This window comes from Haematobia irritans, chromosome 4 (assembly GCF_050003625.1).
Source record: "Haematobia irritans isolate KBUSLIRL chromosome 4, ASM5000362v1, whole genome shotgun sequence".
NCBI lineage: Eukaryota > Metazoa > Arthropoda > Insecta > Diptera > Muscidae > Haematobia > Haematobia irritans.
The window spans coordinates 56,433,209-56,454,407 of record NC_134400.1 but is presented as its reverse complement, the minus strand read 5'-3'; the positions used below and the strand labels follow the sequence as shown (position 1 = coordinate 56,454,407).

Here is a 21,199-nt window from a genome sequence, read left to right as displayed (position 1 = left end):
TGGTCTAAACAATATATGTTTGGGTAGTCTAAGTTCCAAACATTTTGTATTTTTGCATTCAAATTCAATAATGTTGTCTTCCAAAAAACAATATGTTATTATGTGACCATATAATATGTTTGGAAGCATTTTGCACCCACAAATATTATATGCTTAAAAAAAATTCTCCCAAACAATATTGTGCTCAAAATTTTATTTATTTATTTATATATTTACAATCATAATGAATTATGAAAATAAACAGGTAATATAGGTGCTAACAACATAGGTTTTCGACCTGAATGCTCAAAATTTTGTTTCTGCCCAATTGTATATTCCCCGACATCTTTCTCACTTCCACTAGATTTTTTAGTTCTTAGCACCTTTTTCTGTAATACAAACATTGTAGAAGAAATTATTCAATTTTATGAATTTTTTTTATTTTAATTTTACCTTTTGCCGGACGGGGATTCGAACAGCGGACCACACAGTTTGTAAGGATCAAAGAAGTAGCTGATCAATTGCCCAAGGAAAAATAAAATGCTAATTTTGTAATAACAAGCAACAACCACCAACTTAATTCAATATCGCTCCCTGTTAAATAGCGCTCCAAGCTACAAAACACATATATGTTTATAGGCTATTTCTAAATTAATATACGTTTGCATCCAAGCATATGATATTTACAAACATTTTATGTCCCAAACAGAATATGTTCTAACATATTAACATATATGTCCCAAACATGTTATGCTAGTTTATGAACATTATATGCTTGCACTCAAAAATATTGTGTTTAAAAAATTGTGTTCCAAACATATAATGTTTATAGCCAAACATATGAAAAACAGTCTTTTTCAACCGTGCGGCAATCAAAGTTCTGCTCAAATGAAAAAATTTTAATGACCTGATAGCTTGCAACTACCTTCCCAAATATGCTTTGCATCATACACACGTTTTTGAAAAAAGTATTTAAGTTGTAGAAAATCCGTAAAAATTGAAAAAAATATAAACAATTTTAATACGAGCTAATTGGACATGAAGATTAAGGAATTGGTATTATTAAGCTGTTGAAAAGAAAATGTCAGATACCCATCTTACAAGCTTGGCTATACATATGTTTCGTTGTTGGCTAATACACATTTCCATAGTCTCTAATAAGATCTGGCTGGGTGAGTTGATTCAATTTGGGTCTTATATGCTAATTTCCTATGAAAATTACATACGAGTATCATTTCTCCCAAGTTGTACCATTTATTCGCCACCACTGTGCACCATCTTCTCATATAGCTATAATCCCTTAATGTTATTTCGGAAATCTTTACATGAATTCTCCGCTTCTTTGGCTCGGAATCAATACCAAAATCGTTAGAGTAAAGACAAAATCTGTGGAACCGGGCATGCCTTTTTTCAGTGTACCAAGAACAAACAACCCCAATTTGGTTTTATTTATAATAAAGATATCATCTATTTCCATGCACGTGAGTGGTCAAAGAAGTAGTTGTCAAATTTTATTTCTAATTTGCGGGGTGTATTTAACAAGGCACTTATCGGACTACCAACGTGCATATATTAAAATTGTCATAAATGACAATCTAGCCATCAAATTCTTGTTCACGCTTTCCTTCCGATTTGCTATTTAAGTTACTAGCCTCATCCATTGTTGTTGGCAGGGACTTGTTAGCAGTTTCGGGAAATAACAACGTCAGACAGCCACTGACTAAAGCAAATGCACCAAATAAAATCTGAGGAGCATACTGGTAATAGTTAGCCTGAAATAAATTTGGAATCATTTCATGGAGTTGGAAGTTTTGAAAACACCAATACAGATTACTTACCAACAACGGCGTCTGCGGAGCTATCATCGAACCAATGCGACCAATCATTGAGCATAAGGACAGAAGGCTATTTCGAACATTTGTAGGAAATATTTCCGATGTGAAAAAGTACAATACCTGAAAGCTACAGGTAATGGCGAACTTTCCTATTAGGAATAATGTCAACTCTGTGGCATGTCCATCTGAAATAGAAGAGCACTAATGGGTGATATCTATAAAACTGGTGGTATTCTTACCTTTTCCAAAAAGTATTGTTGCCCCCATACAGAGGGCACATACTAACATCGAACCACAGAGGGATGTGCGCCTTCCCAAAGAATTCATAATGAAGAGAGGAAGTATGAGACCTGGAACTTGGACCAGTCCGTTTAACATAAAATTATTGTATTTATTGCCTCCCAGATTAACCGAATTCAAACTCAAACCCAAGGCCACTAGAGTGTGAGTGAACCAACAGAAAGAGCAGTTCACTATTCTCCAGGTGAATCGTTTAAATGCCTTCCATATGGGATAATTGCTTTCATTAGCTTCTTGCAGTTTTTTGTTGTTCGAGTCCACCAATTGCTGCAAACTAGAATCTGAGAGTTCTCGGCGATTAATGCGTGCGGCTTTGCGTAGAATGGAAATTGCTTGATCATCGCGACGCTGGCTTAACAGCCAACGGACACTTTCCGGTAACAAGAACATAAAAAATATTTGCAAAGCTGCAGGTATATAGAGAACACGAAGTAGAACCCTCCAGTTTTGGAACTGACCTGCTAGTACACCCAGCAGAGCTTCACCCAAAGAATAGAATATTGTTATGATAGTGGCGGCAGCCACACGTTTTTGGGGACCAACCAATTCGATGGCCAATAAAAAAGCAGTTGGAAAAAGCGTACTTCCCACCACCATGTCCAGCAACTCGAACGACAAGAACATATAGTAGTTCTGGGAAAACGACCGAATGATACCCATAATGGAGCTGAGGAAGCCAGCATATGCCAACATGGTTCGACGTCCATATCTAATTGGGAAAGGAAACGAAAGGGTTATGATTGATTGAAAGTTTTATTTACGCAAAATTGATTCCATTAAGTTCTTTAATCGATCAATAACTGAAATAGCGCTGCAACTTGCAATGATGGAAATTATTCTATGTTTTCTAGAAGGTTGAGATGATGGGATGAATAAAATTACGTAAAATTCGGAATTGTATTCTGCCTTTTTGCTAATTCTGATAATTTGCCTAATTCTGAAAAAAGTCTTCAAAACTAAGGAAATCGTCTTTATCTTTATTTATTTGTTGACTTTTTGTATCTTGACCATAACGCGATCAAAAAATAGGAGTTGTCGTTGACACGTTTTAAAGACTCTGTTCGCACATGAAGAACAAAATCAGGAAAAAACTTACAAATTCAAATTTGTATTAAAACTCAATTTTAAATGTGTCATAATAAACAACATAAATGTGTCATTACTTCAATTCACCTCTTCTTTTTTGACTAGGAAAAAATGCCAAAGTATTAGTGTAAAGATAGCATTTTTAGAACCGGACGTGTTTTTTTAGAGTCAAAAATTTCAGAGCGTTTACTGGGGGGCTTACATTCGATTTGACTAAAATTTGGATCGTATTCTACAAATTATATTGGAAAATTTGTTGTTTGTTAATATCGGCTAGTGTTCTTGAAGCCAAATTATTTGTTTAAAATTTCATATTTTCCTTTCCGAACGAAACAAGATGTCGGTTGGAAACTTGGTAAAAGTTGTTGTTATTATTGTAGGCCAAATGGCAATGCAAACTGGCCATCTCGGATCCCATAAAAACCCGTCCCTAGATTTGTCCCATATAAACCCGTCCCCAGATTTGACTTCTTTTAGATTTTTTTGCAAAAATTTTACATATCGATCCATAATTACATATAGATCCAATACAAACCAGGGCTGTGGAGCCGGAGTCGGAGTCTGAAGATTTTGCTGGAGTCGGAGTCGGAGTCGTAAAAATTTTGCTTGACTCCGACTCCGGCTAAACCAAATTTTTTAAAACACTTCACATTTTTGTAACTAAGCAAGTTTTTACGCAAATTAGTTTCCATTGCGTTATTCATTCGATCAATGTACAGCATGATTGTAAATGAAAATCAACTTCCAATTACGGCTATCTTTTGATGTTTCCTAGAATGTTAGACTAGCAGATGGGCTGGATCGATCCATTTTAATACCCGAAATTATATTTTTTTTTTAATTTTATTTTAAGGCCATATACATATGTGGAATATTGACAGAAAGTTGCTTTTTATAGAAAATTTTGTTAAAATGTTATTTCTATACAAAGTTTTGTCAAAATTTTATTTCTATAGCAAATTTTGTCAAAATTTTATTTCTATAAAAAATGTATTCAAAATTTTTTTACTATAGAAATATTTTTTTTTCTATAGAAAATTTAGTCAAAATTTTATTTCTATAGAAAATTGAGTCAAAATTTTGTTTCTATAGAATATTTTGCACAATTTTATTTCTATAAAAAATTTTGCAAAAGTTTGTTAAACAATTTTTTTTAAATTTTATTTCTATTGATATTTTATTTCAATAAAAATTTAGTTCAAAATTTTATTTCTATAGAAAATTTTGCCAAAATTTTAAAGCAATAGATTGTTTATTAGAAAATTTGGTCAAAATTTTATTTCTATAGAAAATTTGCCAAAAATTTATAGTAATAAATTTTTTTATTATAAAATTTTGTCAAAATTTAATTTCTATAGAAAATTTAGTCAAGATTTTGTTTCTGTAGAATATTTTGCAGAATTTTATTTACTACACAAAAATTTTTCTAAAATTGTATTTTTATTGATAATTTTTTCACAATTTTATTTCTATAAGAAAAAATTGTCAAATTTTATTTCTATAGCAAATTTTCTCAAATTTTTTTTTCTTACTGATGCTCACTGCTATAAAAAATGTATTCGAAATTTTATTACTATAGAAACATATTTTTCTATATAAAATTTAGTCAAAATTTTATTTCTATAGAAAATTTAGTCAACATTTTGTTTCTATAGAATATGTTATTTTGCAAAATTTTATTTCTATAGAAAATTTTGCAAAATTTTATTTGCTACATATTTTTTTTTAATTGTATTTCTATTGGAACTTTTTCAAACTTTTATTTCTATAAAAATTTTTGACAAATTTTATTTCTATAAAAATTTTATTCAAAATTTTATTTCTATATATTTGGTCAAAATATGATTTCTATAAAAAATTTTGCCAAAATTTTATTTCTATAGAAAATTTAGTCAAAATTTTGTTTCTGTAGAAAATTTTGCAAAATTTTATTTACTAGACAAAAATTTTTCCAAATTGTATGCTCACTGATGCTCACTGCTAAGTCGAAAACTTGTAGAAATGACTCAAATTTTTCAATGAATGAATCATAAATGCATTTTTGCGAAATTGTCTAAACAATTATAAATATTTCCCAAATATTGCCCGAGATTTTGTAGAAGTCTGATTTGAGATTTTATCAAAATGTAGATCTATATACAAAGTTGTGCAGAGTATATTATAATCGGCCCGCCCGACTTTAGACTTTCCTTGCATTTTTATTTTTTGTTAAAATTGTGTTACGTCCCATAAATTTATTTAATTTTAATTTTTTAATTAATTTAATTTTTTAATTTTTTAATTTAATTTTTAAATTTAAAGTACATAGATTTTGTAGAAGTATATACAATTTTGTCTAAATCGATTCAGATTCAAATTCATGCATATGGGAATATAAACCTTTATATAGCTCGCAACAAATTTAAAGAATTTGAGATAGTATCAATAATTTTGGTCCACAAATACATATATTATTGGTATCTTCTCATATTATGATGGGTATTTATAGCATTATTTTATTTATTAAACATTGCCCTAAATTTGAAATATAGAGTTTAATTGGCATCTAATGTGAAATTAAGACCTTTTTTTGCACACATAAATAAATACGATACTTTATATCGATCCACTTACGGTACCCCACAATAGAACTACAAATTAGTGGTATTAAAATGAGATTTAGTTATATTACCCGGAGTCGACTCCGGAGTCGGAGTCGGAGTCGAGCTGATGAAAAATGCTGGAGTCGGAGTCGGAGTCGAGCAAAATTGGCTCGACTCCACAGCCCTGATACAAACCAGATTTTCTTTTCTTGAGCCTACTGGCTCCATATTTCATCAGATCCGATGGAAAACCAGTTTGTTAAATGGACGAACATTGAGTATTTTGATCAAAAGGGGTAAAGTACGAAGACTCCGCTGGTGTTAATATTCCCATTTTATTCGCTACACTCCAAAAAAAATTAATCCTCTAATTCACTAAAGCCAATTTAACTTTATTTAAGTTCATGGAATTATTATTTTTGGAGAAAGTTTCCTTAACTATCAAATGGCGTACATTACTTAAATGAGCTAAACAACGGGAAAAAATTATACACAAATGGATAATAAAGATTTGCTAAATTCGCACTTCTCATAAAATAGTTTATTATTTCTTTAAATTTTACTATAAAAGCGCCCATCTTGAACTTCCTATAACACTAAAGACATTCTTGCAATTTTATAAATAACTATATTTTTTATTTTATTTATATTTGTAAAACCAACACAACAAGAAGTACCCTTATATGTGAAAGTGTTGGACGCATTGGAGTAAAATACAATATTAGTCTATATAACTTAATAATATTGATATGAATATGGATATACAAATTTAATTAAATAATTTATAGAGCTCAGTGTTAAAAGTTGTAGAGTGCCTTATGCGCTGTATGTTTGAAGGTAGTCCATTCCAGAGACGTAAAGGGAAAAATTTTCATTTTTTAATGAAAATGTTCTTTTTGGATCCGGAAGTGGTGCAAAATTGACGCAGAAGCGATGAATTTAACATGAGCTTGTCATAGGACGGAAGTCCTCCATTTCAACAGACGTTGCACTGAATTTGCATCACTTCTTTAGGTGTGATCCGAATTCAATGTTTTGGATGTAAATTAAAAAATTCTGTGATATTTTGTCAAATAAATAATTTTTATAATTTTTAAACGTTTGACCTCAAATATTTTCAAAAATTCACAATTATTTCAGATTAGATTTAGCATTTTTTTCAACAAATTTTAAATGATTTGTACCATTTTATGAATTCTTACTCTGTTTTTAATCTATGTGAAACAAAAAAAGTCAAAATTATCCATTAAAAGTATGAAAAAACCAACATATAAAAAATTTAATTAAAAGAACTTCCTGGGTAGTTAAAATAAAGAACATCATTGGGAGTGCATCTTTTGGAAGTGCTTTTAAAGTTGTGCCTTTGGAAGAACTTCCAAATTTTTTTGCTGGGTAGTTATGTCGTTGATGATGACTTGAAGTCTGCGACTATCGTTGTAATTACAGCTACCGAAGATTTCAATGCCATATAAAAGGGTAGGGATTAGATAAGATTTTACTAGCAACATTCGAATCTCGTAAGGTGTGCTCATGCGTACAGCTGTGATTCAATTTTGAATTAAACGTTAATCCTAAATTTGTGGCTGTAACTACACGAGGTATGTATATGCTGTAGCTTTCCGCTTGTAAATGGTTAAAAATTTAGATTTCGTGGGATTTATGCATAGCCCATTACTCTTTGCCCACACGCTCACAAAAAATCGCTTCTGTAACATATACTCCCAAACATATTTTGCTTCAAGCATATACATTTTTGGGTATTGTCCAAACATTTATATGTTTGATCTCTTCCAATATATAATATGTTTGAAAGCATATTAGTCTAAACAATATATGTTTGGGTAGTCTAAGTTTCAAACATTTTGTATTTTTGCATCCAAATTCAATAATGTTGTCTTCCAAAAAACAATATGTTATTATGTGAACATATAATATGTTTGGAAGCATTTTGCACCCAAAAATATTATATGCTTAAAAAAATTCTCCCAAACAATATTGTGCTCAAAATTTTATTTATTTATTTATATATTTACAATCATAACGAATTATGAAAATAAACAGGTAATATAGGTGCTAACAACATAGGTTTTCGACCTGAATGCTCAAAATTTTGTTTCTGCCCAATTGTATATTCCCCAACATCTTTCTCACTTCCACTAGATTTTTTAGTTCTTAGCACCTTTTTCTGTAATACAAACATTGTAGAAGAAATTATTCAATTGTATGATTTTTTTTATTTTAATTTTACCTTTTGCCGGACGGGGATTCGAACAGCGGACCACACAGTTTGTAAGGATCAAAGAAGTAGCTGATCAATTGCCCAAGGAAAAATAAAATGTTAATTTTGTAATAACAAGCAACAACCACCAACTTAATTCAATATCGCTCCCTGTTAAATAGCGCTCCAAGCTACTAAACACATATATGTTTATAGGCTATTTCTAAATTAATATATGTTTGCATCCAAACATTTTATATTTACAAACATTTTATGTCCCAAACATAATATGTTCTAACATATTAACATATATGTCCCAAACATGTTATGCTAGTTTATGAACATTATATGCTTGCACTCAAAAATATTGTGTTTAAAAATTTGTGTTCCAAACATATAATGTTTATAGCCAAACATATGAAAAACAGCCTTTTTCATCCGTGCATGTATGGACGCGATATAAGTCGTCATTTATGTTTATAAGACATTGTTGTCGCTAATATACATAGAAAACAACAAAGGTCCAAGTATAGATCCTTGAGGAATGCCTTTGGTTATTTCCAATATACTGAACAAAAGTTATCAGAAGTAACCGCTTGAATTCTGTTTGACAGATACGAAGATAGAAGCTTACATGCTGAGTCAGAGAAGTACGAGGGCGGTTCCGAAACTTCTTAGCCTATCAATGAAAGAGAATAGTTAGTTTTTCAAAAATATTTTTATTTTTCAATATAATCTCCTGAAACTGCAATACACTTAGTCCAACGCTTTTCTAGCAATTCTATTCCTTGATTAAAATAGTTTTCCTTAAGGTATTCAAAATAGCGGTTTACAACTGTAATTTCATCTTCATTTGAGGTAAAACGCTTGCCAGCAAGGAATTTTTTTAGATTTGGGAACAAGTAAAAATCACTGGGAGCTAAATCAGGAGAATAAGGTGGGTGGTCAAGCAACTCGTAATTTAATTCGTTGATTTTTTCCGTTGTTAAAACACTCTTGTGCGCTGGTGCGTTGTCTTGATGAAAAATTATTTTTTGTGTTGTAAGCCAGGACGTTTTTCTCGAATTTGCTGTGGTTGCAATAGTACTCTGAATTTATTGTTTTACCCTTTTGCAGATAGTCAATCAATAAAATACCTTTGAAGTCTCAAAAAACCGTTGCCATAACCTTACCAGCCGATTGCATTGTTTTTGCCTTCTTTGAGGCATTTCCTTCAGCTTCAGTCCATTGTTTGGATAGTTCTTTTGTCTCTGGAGTATATTGGTGGATCTATGTCTCATCAACAGTTATAACGCTGTTTTTGGACGACCACGTTTAAATTCAGCAACCAATTTTTTACTGTTGCATATGAAGGAGCACTTTCACCTAACACATTCACCATGTCATTATGAATTTCTTGTCCCGATAAACTTTTTTTATGTAAATATTTAATGACAGCACGCGTTTCTACGGATGCGTCTTTTTTGAACACCTGTTCCTATATGAAGGAGTTGCCAGATCGAAACAAAATTTAACATGTGTTCATAACAGAGATGGGAGTTTCCAAAACACTTAACTTTTTTCTGTTTATACCGCGCTTTTTGTGCTAGGCTAAGAAGTTTCCGAACTGCCCTCGTACTCGATGCTTTCATAAACTTCGTTCTGGCCAACACAACGAAATGTAAATGGATTTTCAATAGGTGCAGTAGACATTTGATCATAAACTTCTGGTGAAGGTGGATTTGATTCGATGTTAACTAAACGTTTATTCAGCTCATTAATATCGATTTCAATTTTATTTGGTAGATGTACTCCAGGCCCAATGCCGATATTACGAATTTCTTTCAACTTACTTTTAGAATCAAGGGCTTTTCGGAATCTTTCTTGAAAATATGAATTTTTCGCCATGTTAATATGTTTTACAACAAGTTTTCTTGCGCTTTTAAAGATATTATGCAGATGCGGCATTTTATAACGTTTCCAGCATTTGTAAGCTAAATTTCTGTCATCTATCAAGTTTCTCATGTTAGAGTTGTACCACGGTGGCTGTTGTGTTTTTATTTTTATGGCTTTTACAAGAATAAAGGAATTATAAAGCATTATTATATGATTTGAAATTTACATGATAATTAACTGATTCAAGCTCATACGTCGAATTCCACGGAACTGCATTAATAGCTTGATCTAACTCAAATTGGTTGAGGTTTTTAAAATCTCGATATGTTACAACTTGTTCTTTCCTAGCAACATTGAATTCATATGTTTGAAAGATTAAATCATGTTTTAAGAATCCCGGAACCGAAAGTTGATCATACAGCAGCGCTGTCGATGTTTGACATAAAAAAACAAATTCAAGTAATATTAGTTGGGAAGAGACCTCACTTGCATTACCAAGAGAGTTTCCACAATCAAATAACTATTGAAGTCACCAGCAATGACAACGTCATTGTAATCCAAAGAAATAGTTCTTATGTTTTCTACTACAGAAGCAAAATCAACATGTCTATGAGGCCTATAGACACATTCTTTATTTATTATTAATTAGTTACTGTTGCCGAACGACTAACTATTTCGTCCTGAAAATATATTTTGTCTTTACGTTTCAATATTTGTGTCGCCTATTGTGATTGATCATACTTTTTGACGTTTGGTTATCCGTAGTTTTGTTTCCCCTTTGATCCTCTTGTTTGTTATCGAATAATTTTTATTTGGAATCACAAAAGGAAAGAGGTGCAAAACTGCGGTGAGTATTTTGTATTAGTTTTATATGTATTTTATTTTACCGTTATTTGACATTGTTTTTAATCACATTCATACCTAAAATTTGTTTGTGTTTTCAAACTGTTAAATTGGCAAAACCTCCGGACTCAATTGCGGCCAGCAACAGTTACAGATGTATGCAGTAGCAATTGAGACCAAAATGTATGCCGTATAATGACAATCACTTTGAATTTAATTGTGAATATTTTTTAAGATGTATTTAAAAGATATAAAAAGTTTTTATCAGAGCGATTTGAAAACACGTATATTTTGAACTCCAATTTTGTTCCTTCAAACTACAAAATTTTCTTTAACAAGTGAGAAAAATTTCGTGAATTTGTAGAAAAATATGTACTAATGGATTTATTTACCGTGATGGAATGCAGAAGTCGAAAGAATATTTAACCAAGGAAACATTTTGAATACAACGTTAAAAAATAATATGAATGTCGTTACACCTGAAAAGTGTACACTGTACTACATATAGTTAGTATATATACTAACTCCCATTTTCATGAAGCTCCGTTAGTGCATATAACAGTTAGGAATTTAACTGATACAATTTTTTTCAGTTAAAGTTAACCGAAGAAAAGATATTTGCAATTTACTTCCTCTTCACTATCCAGCAACAAAATTTGGAAGTTGTTCTAAAGGAACAACTTTAAAAGCGCTTCCAAAAAAAAATGTTCTTTATTTTAAGTACAAACGAAGTACTTTTGATTAATTTTTTTAACACGGTTTTTTGATATTTTATAATTTTAACTTTTGTTGTTTCAAAAAAGGTTTAAAAGAGAGTAAGAATTAATAAAATGGTATATATTGTTTAAATTTTGTCGAAAAAACTGCTAACTCCATTCCAAAAAAAAAAATTTGCGAATTTTTGAAAATATTTGAGTTCTAACGTTTCAGACAAATCATAAAAAATTATTTGGCAAAATATAATAAACACATCCAAAACACTGAATTTGGAACCCAGTTTAAGAAGTGATGGAAACTCAGTGCAACGGCTGTTGAAATGGTGGACATCCGTCCTATGACAACCACATGTTAAATTCATCGTTTATGCGCCAATTTTACACTACTTCCGCATCCAAAAAGAATATATTCACTAATTTTTTGGCGACGCTTTTTTTGCTGGGCGGCAATTAAAGCATAATGGAAATACAAGAAAATGGCCGTAAAACAAATAAACATTTAAAGTAATTTTTTTTATTTGTTAATAATAATAAAAAATCAGCTTGTTTTTTCTATAAATTTTGTTTGATCTAGCTACTTTTGCTTTTCAATAATTGGTAATACTAGTCCTACCCCATCCTCCGTATAGCCTACATTGCTCCTTCTGATTACTTCTTGATCCGTTCGATGACACATGACCGGACAGATTAGCATTTTCGTTCTTATGAAGAAGCCAAAACATGGGTAAAAAGACGAGTCGTTGCCGAAAAGAAAGAAAATATAGTAACTAACGATGGGTCAATATTTAAATTATTCAGTCTGTTACAATTTTCTTGGAATAAATTCTCAAAAAATTCCGCATCCCAATACGGGACTCGAACCTGGGTCCTCATAGCTTTTGATTATGATAAATAGTAATGAACGCTGTTTGTAGTTTTAACTACGCATGGTGTCATGTAATCGCTGACACTGTCTGTTTTCCGTTTGACATCAATGTTTGTTGATTCTCTTTCATGAACGGATCTCACCACTTACCTATCTGCCAAAAGTCCTCCCAATGGAATACCAATAAATTGGCCAACATTATTAATAGTTCCTGCCATATTCAATTTCCATTCCTCAGAACAAAAAATTCCGAACTACAAAGAAGATAATGTTCGTTAATAAAACGACAATTAGGCTTGGAGCTCTTACCTCATTCGAAACCGTATATTCTTCATCGCGGAATTTAAGATCTTTTCCACATTTCTCCAAACGAGAAGAATTAAAATATTCGGCTGCACAGTAACCGCTGGATGGTAATGAGGAATATGTATCCATTACCCCTTCAAAGACATAACGGTTGCATTGATCTAGGTCTGAACCTTTGCTTGGTATGGTGAAATTTACCCAAGGTTCCGAATATTGGGTTGTAAGACTATCACATTGCGTTACATTGCACCTAAAAAAATAATATTTAATGTTGATAATTTGTTTTATATAGATTGATAAAATACGATATAAACATCCCGTTACTGATTATATGTTTTTATTACTAAAGGGTGATTCTTTTGAGGTTAGGATTTTCATGCATTAGTATTTGACAGATCACGTGGGATTTCAGACATGGTGTCAAAGAGAAAGATGCTCAGTATGCTTTGACATTTCATCATGAATAGACTTACTAACGAGCCACAACGTCGAATTTTCAGTGAATGGGCCCTAGAAAAGTTGGCAGAAAATCCGCTTTTTTATCGACAAATTTTGTTCAGCGATGAGGCTCATTTCTGGTTGAATGGCTACGTAAATAAGCAAAATTGCCGCATTTGGAGTGAAGAGCAACCAGAAGCCGTTCAAGAACTGCCCATGCATCCCGAAAAATGCACTGTTTGGTGTGGTTTGTACGCTGGTGGAATCATTGGACCGTATTTTTTCAAAGATGCTGTTGGACGCAACGTTACGGTGAATGGCGATCGTTATCGTTCGATGCTAACAAACTTTTTGTTGCCAAAAATGGAAGAACTGAACTTGGTTGACATGTGGTTTCAACAAGATGGCGCTACATGCCACACAGCTCGCGATTCTATGGCCATTTTGAGGGAAAACTTCGGAGAACAATTCATCTCAAGAAATGGACCGGTAAGTTGGCCACCAAGATCATGCGATTTGACGCCTTTAGACTATTTTTTGTGGGGCTACGTCAAGTCTAAAGTCTACAGAAATAAGCCAGCAACTATTCCAGCTTTGGAAGACAACATTTCCGAAGAAATTCGGGCTATTCCGGCCGAAATGCTCGAAAAAGTTGCCCAAAATTGGACTTTCCGAATGGACCACCTAAGACGCAGCCGCTGTCAACATTTAAATGAAATTATCTTCAAAAAGTAAATGTCATGGACCAATCTAACGTTTCAAATAAAGAACCGATGAGATTTTGCAAATTTTATGCGTTTTTTTTTTTTTAAAGTTATCAAGCTCTTAACAAATCACCCTTTATATTACATGGGATATATAATTACATCCTTCAATCACGGATAATCAAAGTCATACACTCGTTTCCGCATCACCATCCTATTTTCATTGAAGTAACTTTTTTTTTTCTTTTAATTTGGCAGAGATTCGTGTTTCATCTGCACACTGTCAAGTTCGAAGATGGGCTATATCGATCCAGGTTTTGATATAGGTCTCATATGAACCGGACCAGTCTTTAGATATCATTTGAAATATCCTTCATGTTCGTAAAGATGATATTTTAATGTAAGAACTAGGACCAAATAGAAGAAAAACGACCGAAAATTAAAACGATTTTTCTGCAAATGTACCCTATTTTCATCGATATATTTTGAACCACTTAGCTTATAACAGATCCAATCGTACACGTTTGTTCGTCATCTCAATACCTTGCATTATTCTGACCCATCTGTTGATATATATTAAACCTTATTGACCCAACGAGGTCCCTACTGACCCATCTGGAATACCTAGCTTGGGAGTCCCTTCTGACTCGCTGTGGTCCTTACCTTCCTATAGGGTCCCTTCTGGCCCATTTGGAATATAGAATTATATTTAATTCTATTAAAAAGTTATATTTTGTAATGTCCAGGCTGCTATTAGCCGTGTAAATAAATTAATTAATTAATTAAGTACCAACAACGACATAATCGGATTTTCTAGCTCAAGATTTTACAAGTGAAAAAAGGAAAAAAATTAAGATATAAGGATATTTCAAAAACTGTTCCATAAAAAATGTAACCTTTATTTTCGCATTCAGCACATGAAAATACATGAAAAGTCACCTCTCATCAAATGTACATGAAAAAATGTTATTTTGTAATGTAGGGCAAATTAATGAACATACCTGAGAATTGAAACTTCTTCGCATATATCCTCATTCTGATATCATCGAATTCGCTGCCCACTTGACGCGACTAAAGTATTCAATTAATTCAATTATTCTTTATTGTTTTTTATATAACGTTACAAAATGTTATATAGGTTCAAGTATATAACTTATAGTTAATAAAGAATCATACAGCATGGTTTGAATTCAAACCGTCTGCTGGAAAATTGAGTTTTAGTTGTTGATAAATTGATTAATTAATAATTAAATTCATCTATTAAAATTTTTCTATAATTTAAGACTTCTTTCAAGTATTTGCATAAACGGTACCAACAAAAATCTTCACCTCTATTTAGGATATCAACGATTTCAAATTGATGCAGTATAGTTTTCCCAATATCGGGCATCGGCCAAGAAAGTGGAACATCGTTTCATCTTCTCCCATGTTACACAGCGAACATCTATGTACAATTGTATTGAATTGATTTGCATTCAGTCCGAAGAGGTCTCCTCTTGCCTTCAAAATATAAGTAATTTGTTCTCTATTGCTATTCTCGTTAAAATAAAAAGCTGCCATTCTGTAGTCTACGTACTTGTATAAATGGTTTTGACTTTGTTGCGCTTTTTGTATGTATGAGTTGTGGATCCTTTTTTTGCATTTCCATTAACAATTTTCGTTGGACATCCAGCCATCTTTCCTTATTTAATTGTACGCTGTCTTTAAACCAATCCAAATTTTTATCTGCCAGTTTCATAGCCAATTTATGTGGCAGTCTATTATCTTCCTTGTCGAAAAATACTGTTAATAAAAACTGCAGATGAAGGGAATATGTATAAATATGGCCTGGTTCGTATCCCGTTTCCAAAGCAATTACATAATTTGCAGTACTGTTTGGTAGGTTCAGCACACGTTTGATGAAAAATCGATATAGTTTATCCACCTTGTCGAAGTGTGTTAGTTACTTTTTCTACATTTACTAACCAAATAAACTTTTTTTGAGTGTGGGCTTCTAGACCCCGAAATTTTTATCCGATTTGCCTGCAATTTCAAATGTAAAGGTACTATAGGTCCATAAATAGGTGTGTCTAATGTAGTGTGTATCGGTCCATGTTTTTGTATAGCTCCCATATATACCAATTTCTTGATTTGACTTCTTGGGGGTCTAGACATCCCAAGTTTATTTTATTGTTCTGAAATTGAAAATCTAAAAATATGTGAGGACCACAAATAGATGTGACGAATAAGGTGTGCATCGGTCCCATATACATATACCGATCTCCAGATTTAACTTCTTGGGCTTCTAGTCACTCCAATTTTTATCAGATTTGTCTGAAGATGGAAATATGGAGGGACTTTAGCGAAGTAGCGTTGGCATTAAATTGCATTTTTGTTTTACCTGCCTTTTTCAGTTTGAACCCAAGTAGAGAGCAGTATATCTGGTATATAAACTAATGAGCTGAATTATGTAATGGTAAAAAAGTTCTTTCTTTTGGATTTAAAAATATGAAAAATATCCGATAATAATAAAAATATGTATTTTCCATTTATATTTTTTTTCTAGTTCCAGAATTTGCAAAGTATCATCAATATAATACCAAATACTACATTGCTTTCCCATTATTTTTGTCTTTGATTGGTTCAAATTTTAATAGACGATTTTAATGTGTGGAAATTTTGGAAAGGAATTGTTACTAAAATTAAATTACCGAGCTCCTTAATACACCTTTTTATGCTAAAAGACTACAACTGCAAAAGAAGATTATAAATCTGCAACCTGGAACTAAGAATTGAACTTGATATTCTATGCAGGTAATGTTTAACAAAATTAACTTTTAATTGAACAAAATTAAATTCGAATTATTCTGTTTACTTTCAGAAAAACTAATTTAGCTTACAGTCTGCTGATTTATTGGAAATCTAGGCGCATCTACATATTAGAAGGAACATGCTAACATGGTTATTATTATAAGGAAGATAATGATTTATATAATTTATTTTTTTCACCCTATAGTTGTTATTGATAGTAGTTGTATTTGTAAGTTATGTTAGAACAAAACACAAATGACAAGAACCATCTATTGCATAATTCAAAAAATAATAAAATATTAAATATGTTTTATAAGAAACACATATTTTCTTTTATTTCAAATAAAAGTACGATTTTGGGGTCGCAATATATAAATTTTTTGATCGAAATTTATAGCCAATTTCAATTAATTATTTAATTAAATGAATCAAATAGTTGATTGATTTTTGTCGCGAAATTAATTAAAATTTTAATTGATTCAATTAAAACTGTGATTGAATTTTATGTTAAAAATCAATCACGTTTTTAATTGATTCAATCACACAATTAATTGATTCCGTGACAAAAGTCAATTAAATTTTTAATTAAAAATCTTGTTGGTTTTCAATCAAAATGGGTGATTGATACTATCATTTTCGTGATTGAAGACATTTCAATTAAAAAAATGATTGAATCCGCGATTTTCGTGATTGAAATCAAAAATTTTTTTTTTGTGTGTAGGTATAGCCCTCATAAAAATCGACGTCCAGATTTATTTTGCCTCTTAGAAGAGCAAATTTCATCCGATCCGTTTGAAATTTTGTACGTTATGTTAATATACTCGTATGACCTCTAACAACCATGCAAATATTGGTCCGAAATTATTATATACCCCCATATATACAGAACCATGCAAAACTAAATCCATATCGGTATATAATTATATATAGCCCCCATATAAACCGATACCCTAATTCGACCTCCAGAGCCTATCGAAGGAGCAAATTTCATCGGGTCCGATTAAAATTTGGTACGTGATGTATGTATATGCTCTCTAATAACAATGCAAACGTTTGTCCAGATCGGTCAATTATACGTTTGTCCATATCGGCCTAAATTTTATCCACATTTGGGAGGTGTCCATTTATGAGAGGCTAATTTTAATGGGTTAATATAGCTAACAGCTTACGACAATTGTCCATTTTTAGAGGTATCCGGGTTTCAGAGTGTCCAAGAGTGAGAGGTTTCACTGTATATAGCACCCATATAATCCGACCCAGTAACATTTAAGTTTGAAAGCCTTTCATCTGATTCGATTGAAATATGGCCCTATAATTACCTATACGAAAACTGTTAATAATTATTTATAGACTCCTCTATATAAAACGATCACGGTAACTGATCGCAAGTAATTCGATTGAGGATGACAGTTTTAGTAGAATTTTGTATGCAATCCATTATGGAGGGTACATAAGATTCGGCCTTGGTGAACTTTCGACAGTATTTTTTTTTTGTTTTTATGAATGCTTAATTATCAGTGAATAAAAATGTATTCATTAGTTGTAAATTCTTACTTCCCGAGAAGAAATCAATGTTAGTAAAACTGCTCTTATGATGGACGTTATAGTTAATTTTAATTAAAAAAATCTAAATTAAATTAATATTATTAAATTCTAAAGGGTGATTCTTTTGAGGTTAGGATTTTCATGCATTAGTATTTGACAGATCACGTGGGATTTCAGACATGGTGTCAAAGAGAAAGATGCTCAGTATGCTTTGACATTTCATCATGAATAGACTTACTAACGAGCAACGCTTGCAAATCATTGAATTTTATTACCAAAATCAGTGGCAGAAAATCCGCTTTTTTATCGACAAATTTTGTTCAGCGATGAGGCTCATTTCTGGTTGAATGGCTACGTAAATAAGCAAAATTGCCGCATTTGGAGTGAAGAGCAACCAGAAGCCGTTCAAGAACTGCCCATGCATCCCGAAAAATGCACTGTTTGGTGTGGTTTGTACGCTGGTGGAATCATTGGACCGTATTTTTTCAAAGATGCTGTTGGACGCAACGTTACGGTGAATGGCGATCGCTATCGTTCGATGCTAACAAACTTTTTGTTGCCAAAAATGGAAGAACTGAACTTGGTTGACATGTGGTTTCAACAAGATGGCGCTACATGCCACACAGCTCGCGATTCTATGGCCATTTTGAGGGAAAACTTCGGAGAACAATTCATCTCAAGAAATGGACCGGTAAGTTGGCCACCAAGATCATGCGATTTGACGCCTTTAGACTATTTTTTGTGGGGCTACGTCAAGTCTAAAGTCTACAGAAATAAGCCAGCAACTATTCCAGCTTTGGAAGACAACATTTCCGAAGAAATTCGGGCTATTCCGGCCGAAATGCTCGAAAAAGTTGCCCAAAATTGGACTTTCCGAATGGACCACCTAAGACGCAGCCGCGGTCAACATTTAAATGAAATTATCTTCAAAAAGTAAATGTCATGGACCAATCTAACGTTTCAAATAAAGAACTGATGAGATTTTGCAAATTTTATGCGTTTTTTTTTTTTAAAAAGTTATCAAGCTCTTAACAAATCACCCTTTACTACAAATTTCCCAAGAATGGCTGTCAACTCAGTTTTCAAGATCGAGATATGACATCCCTAGTGATTAAAAAAATAAATTATTTTGGCCAAGATTAAAAGAAAAAAAACAAATAATCTTTCGCACGCACCTGTAAACAACCGGACTGGTTGTAAAAACATACGAAATTGATTGAAATGCGTTGAATACCATGGGTATGCAGAGGAGAACATAGTTGAACATTTGATATCGCCCAAATTCGCCAATATGAACAAGAATTGTATCCAGTACATTGACATCACCCTCCGCTTTACACATCTCCAGTTCTTCAGCTTCATTATTTGATGAATGGTCATTACCAAGTGCTTCGTTCGTCATTATATCGTGAAGTTTGTATTCATTCATTTACAACAATCGATTGTTTGCCTTCCCCGTCTCTTTCTCACTCAAATTCACTTACAAAAGCTCTCACCCACACTGTCTCACTACAAACTCTGATTGCAAAACTCTCTTTGTTTTGGTAGTTTGTTTTGATTTCGTTTCTAGTTGTTTTTGTTTATTTTTTTATAAATTCGGTATTTTTATTATGATTTATTATTGTTCAATATTTTATCACAACATTGTTTATTTATGGCAATTAAATAAATGAATGCACTTCTCATTTCACTTGATTTCTTTCCGATATCTCAAGTCACTGAGATGGAGAACATTGAGATTGAAAATCACTGACGACAAGCGGCACACAGCGAGGCATGTTTCGCAACCAAACAAAATCTTTCGACTACTGTAGCACATTGGTTTCAACTCATTGAGGTATTGTTCTGATTCAATAGCCGTAGATTAATATGCTCCAGCAATAAAAAAGTGTTCTTTATCGATGTTCTTTTTATCGTTACGATTATCAGAAAATTAGTTAATCGTTAGTGTGAACCCACAACTAAGTTTTTATTTTATTATTAATAGGACAATTGAAAAGTTCGGGCCGGGAACATTGGAAACAATACACCGAGAGAATTATTTTATTGTTATTATTACGAATCATTCGCCATTAAATATTCTTCATAAATACATTAAAACAACGAAATTCAACGAAAAAAGTTTTACAAAGGACTTTCTACGATTTGGTACTTTTTTTCTTTACAGTTACCACCATTTTCATGAAGCTCCGTTAGTGTTACGTTAGTTAACGAGCTTTTAAACCGCACTATGGACATTCTCTCTAAACATTTATACGCCATTTTTCAGTTAAAGTTAACCGAAGGGACGATATCTGAAATTTACTTTCTGTTAAGTGGCAGATAACGGTGTTACATGAAAATTACCGCTAATGATTAACGCGAAGAAATTTTGAGAATAAACTTTGAGAATATTCGTTAAAATTACGGAGAAGTTTCGTTTGCATCATAAAAGTGTGTACACTGATAGAAAAAATGCGGTGAGTGGCCGTTTCATAAAAAGTTACCGTTCATAAAAAATACCAAAATGAGAGAAGTTTGCTTAAATTGAGCTCATAAGTGTCTCAAATGAATAAATTTTACTTAAATTGTGCCTGTCTTGAACTTCGTACAGCGCAAGACATTTTAACAATTTTTAAATCCAAATTTTTCCTCCAACATATGCAATTTTCTTAAACAACAAAACAAAATTTATTATTTTTAATAAATGTTCTTCAATTTTACAAAAAGCATTAACTTTGTTTTTTATTGTTGATGTATAATTAGTTGTCATTGACAGCAATTGCAGTGAGCTCCATTTGAAATCTCTAATAAAACACCATACTGTTCGGCTTGGATTCCAAATGAATACTAATTACTTTATTGAATAAAAACTTATATCTAGAATATTGAAAATCTTAACCTAATCTAGAACAAGACAACAATAATCTGTTATCATTCTTTTAGCTCTCTTATCACCTAACAACCGATCCCAAGTGAACATGCAGCACACATGCATGTCCACTAGATCTTTAGTTGTAACCTTTCGAAAACACCCTCACACATAAGTGTTTCTTAGAATGAGTGGTTCATTTTGATCCCCACCTGACCACAACGTTCGTTATCGTATTCGATATAGAAATATTCTCGGTTTTTTCT

General features: G+C 32.2%; 2 protein-coding genes across 2 annotated transcripts; both read right to left on the bottom strand.

The window, feature by feature from the left end:
• Positions 1-1,417: 1,417 nt before the first annotated feature.
• LOC142234373 (organic cation transporter protein) lies at positions 1,418-20,290 on the bottom strand. Its single transcript, XM_075305496.1, has 6 exons — positions 19,258-20,290; positions 12,609-12,855; positions 12,450-12,553; positions 2,054-2,823; positions 1,818-1,999; positions 1,418-1,751 (listed from the first exon to the last, which is right to left on the bottom strand). The coding sequence occupies exons 1-6, from the start codon at positions 19,509-19,511 to the stop codon at positions 1,575-1,577; spliced, it is 1,734 nt and encodes a 577-aa protein (XP_075161611.1). The 5' UTR covers positions 19,512-20,290; the 3' UTR covers positions 1,418-1,574.
• Positions 15,072-15,715, bottom strand: LOC142234374 (uncharacterized). The gene is made up of 2 exons (XM_075305497.1): positions 15,324-15,715; positions 15,072-15,247 (listed from the first exon to the last, which is right to left on the bottom strand). The coding sequence occupies exons 1-2, from the start codon at positions 15,483-15,485 to the stop codon at positions 15,083-15,085; spliced, it is 327 nt and encodes a 108-aa protein (XP_075161612.1). The 5' UTR covers positions 15,486-15,715; the 3' UTR covers positions 15,072-15,082.
• Positions 20,291-21,199: the final 909 nt, after the last annotated feature.

Excerpts from the sequence above, each read along its gene's own strand:
- LOC142234374 (XM_075305497.1), bottom strand. The coding sequence starts at position 15,485 with ATGAAACTGGCAGATAAAAATTTGGATTGGTTTAAAGACAGCGTACAA. Across the intron at positions 15,248-15,323 it reads AGTCAAAACCATTTATACAA|GCAAGAGGAGACCTCTTCGG; the intron begins GTACGTAGACTA and ends TATATTTTGAAG.
- LOC142234373 (XM_075305496.1), bottom strand. The coding sequence starts at position 19,511 with ATGAATGAATACAAACTTCACGATATAATGACGAACGAAGCACTTGGT. Across the intron at positions 2,824-12,449 it reads GGAGGACTTTTGGCAGATAG|ATATGGACGTCGAACCATGT; the intron begins GTAAGTGGTGAG and ends TTTCCCAATTAG. Across the intron at positions 1,752-1,817 it reads CTCCGCAGACGCCGTTGTTG|GCTAACTATTACCAGTATGC; the intron begins GTAAGTAATCTG and ends AATTTATTTCAG.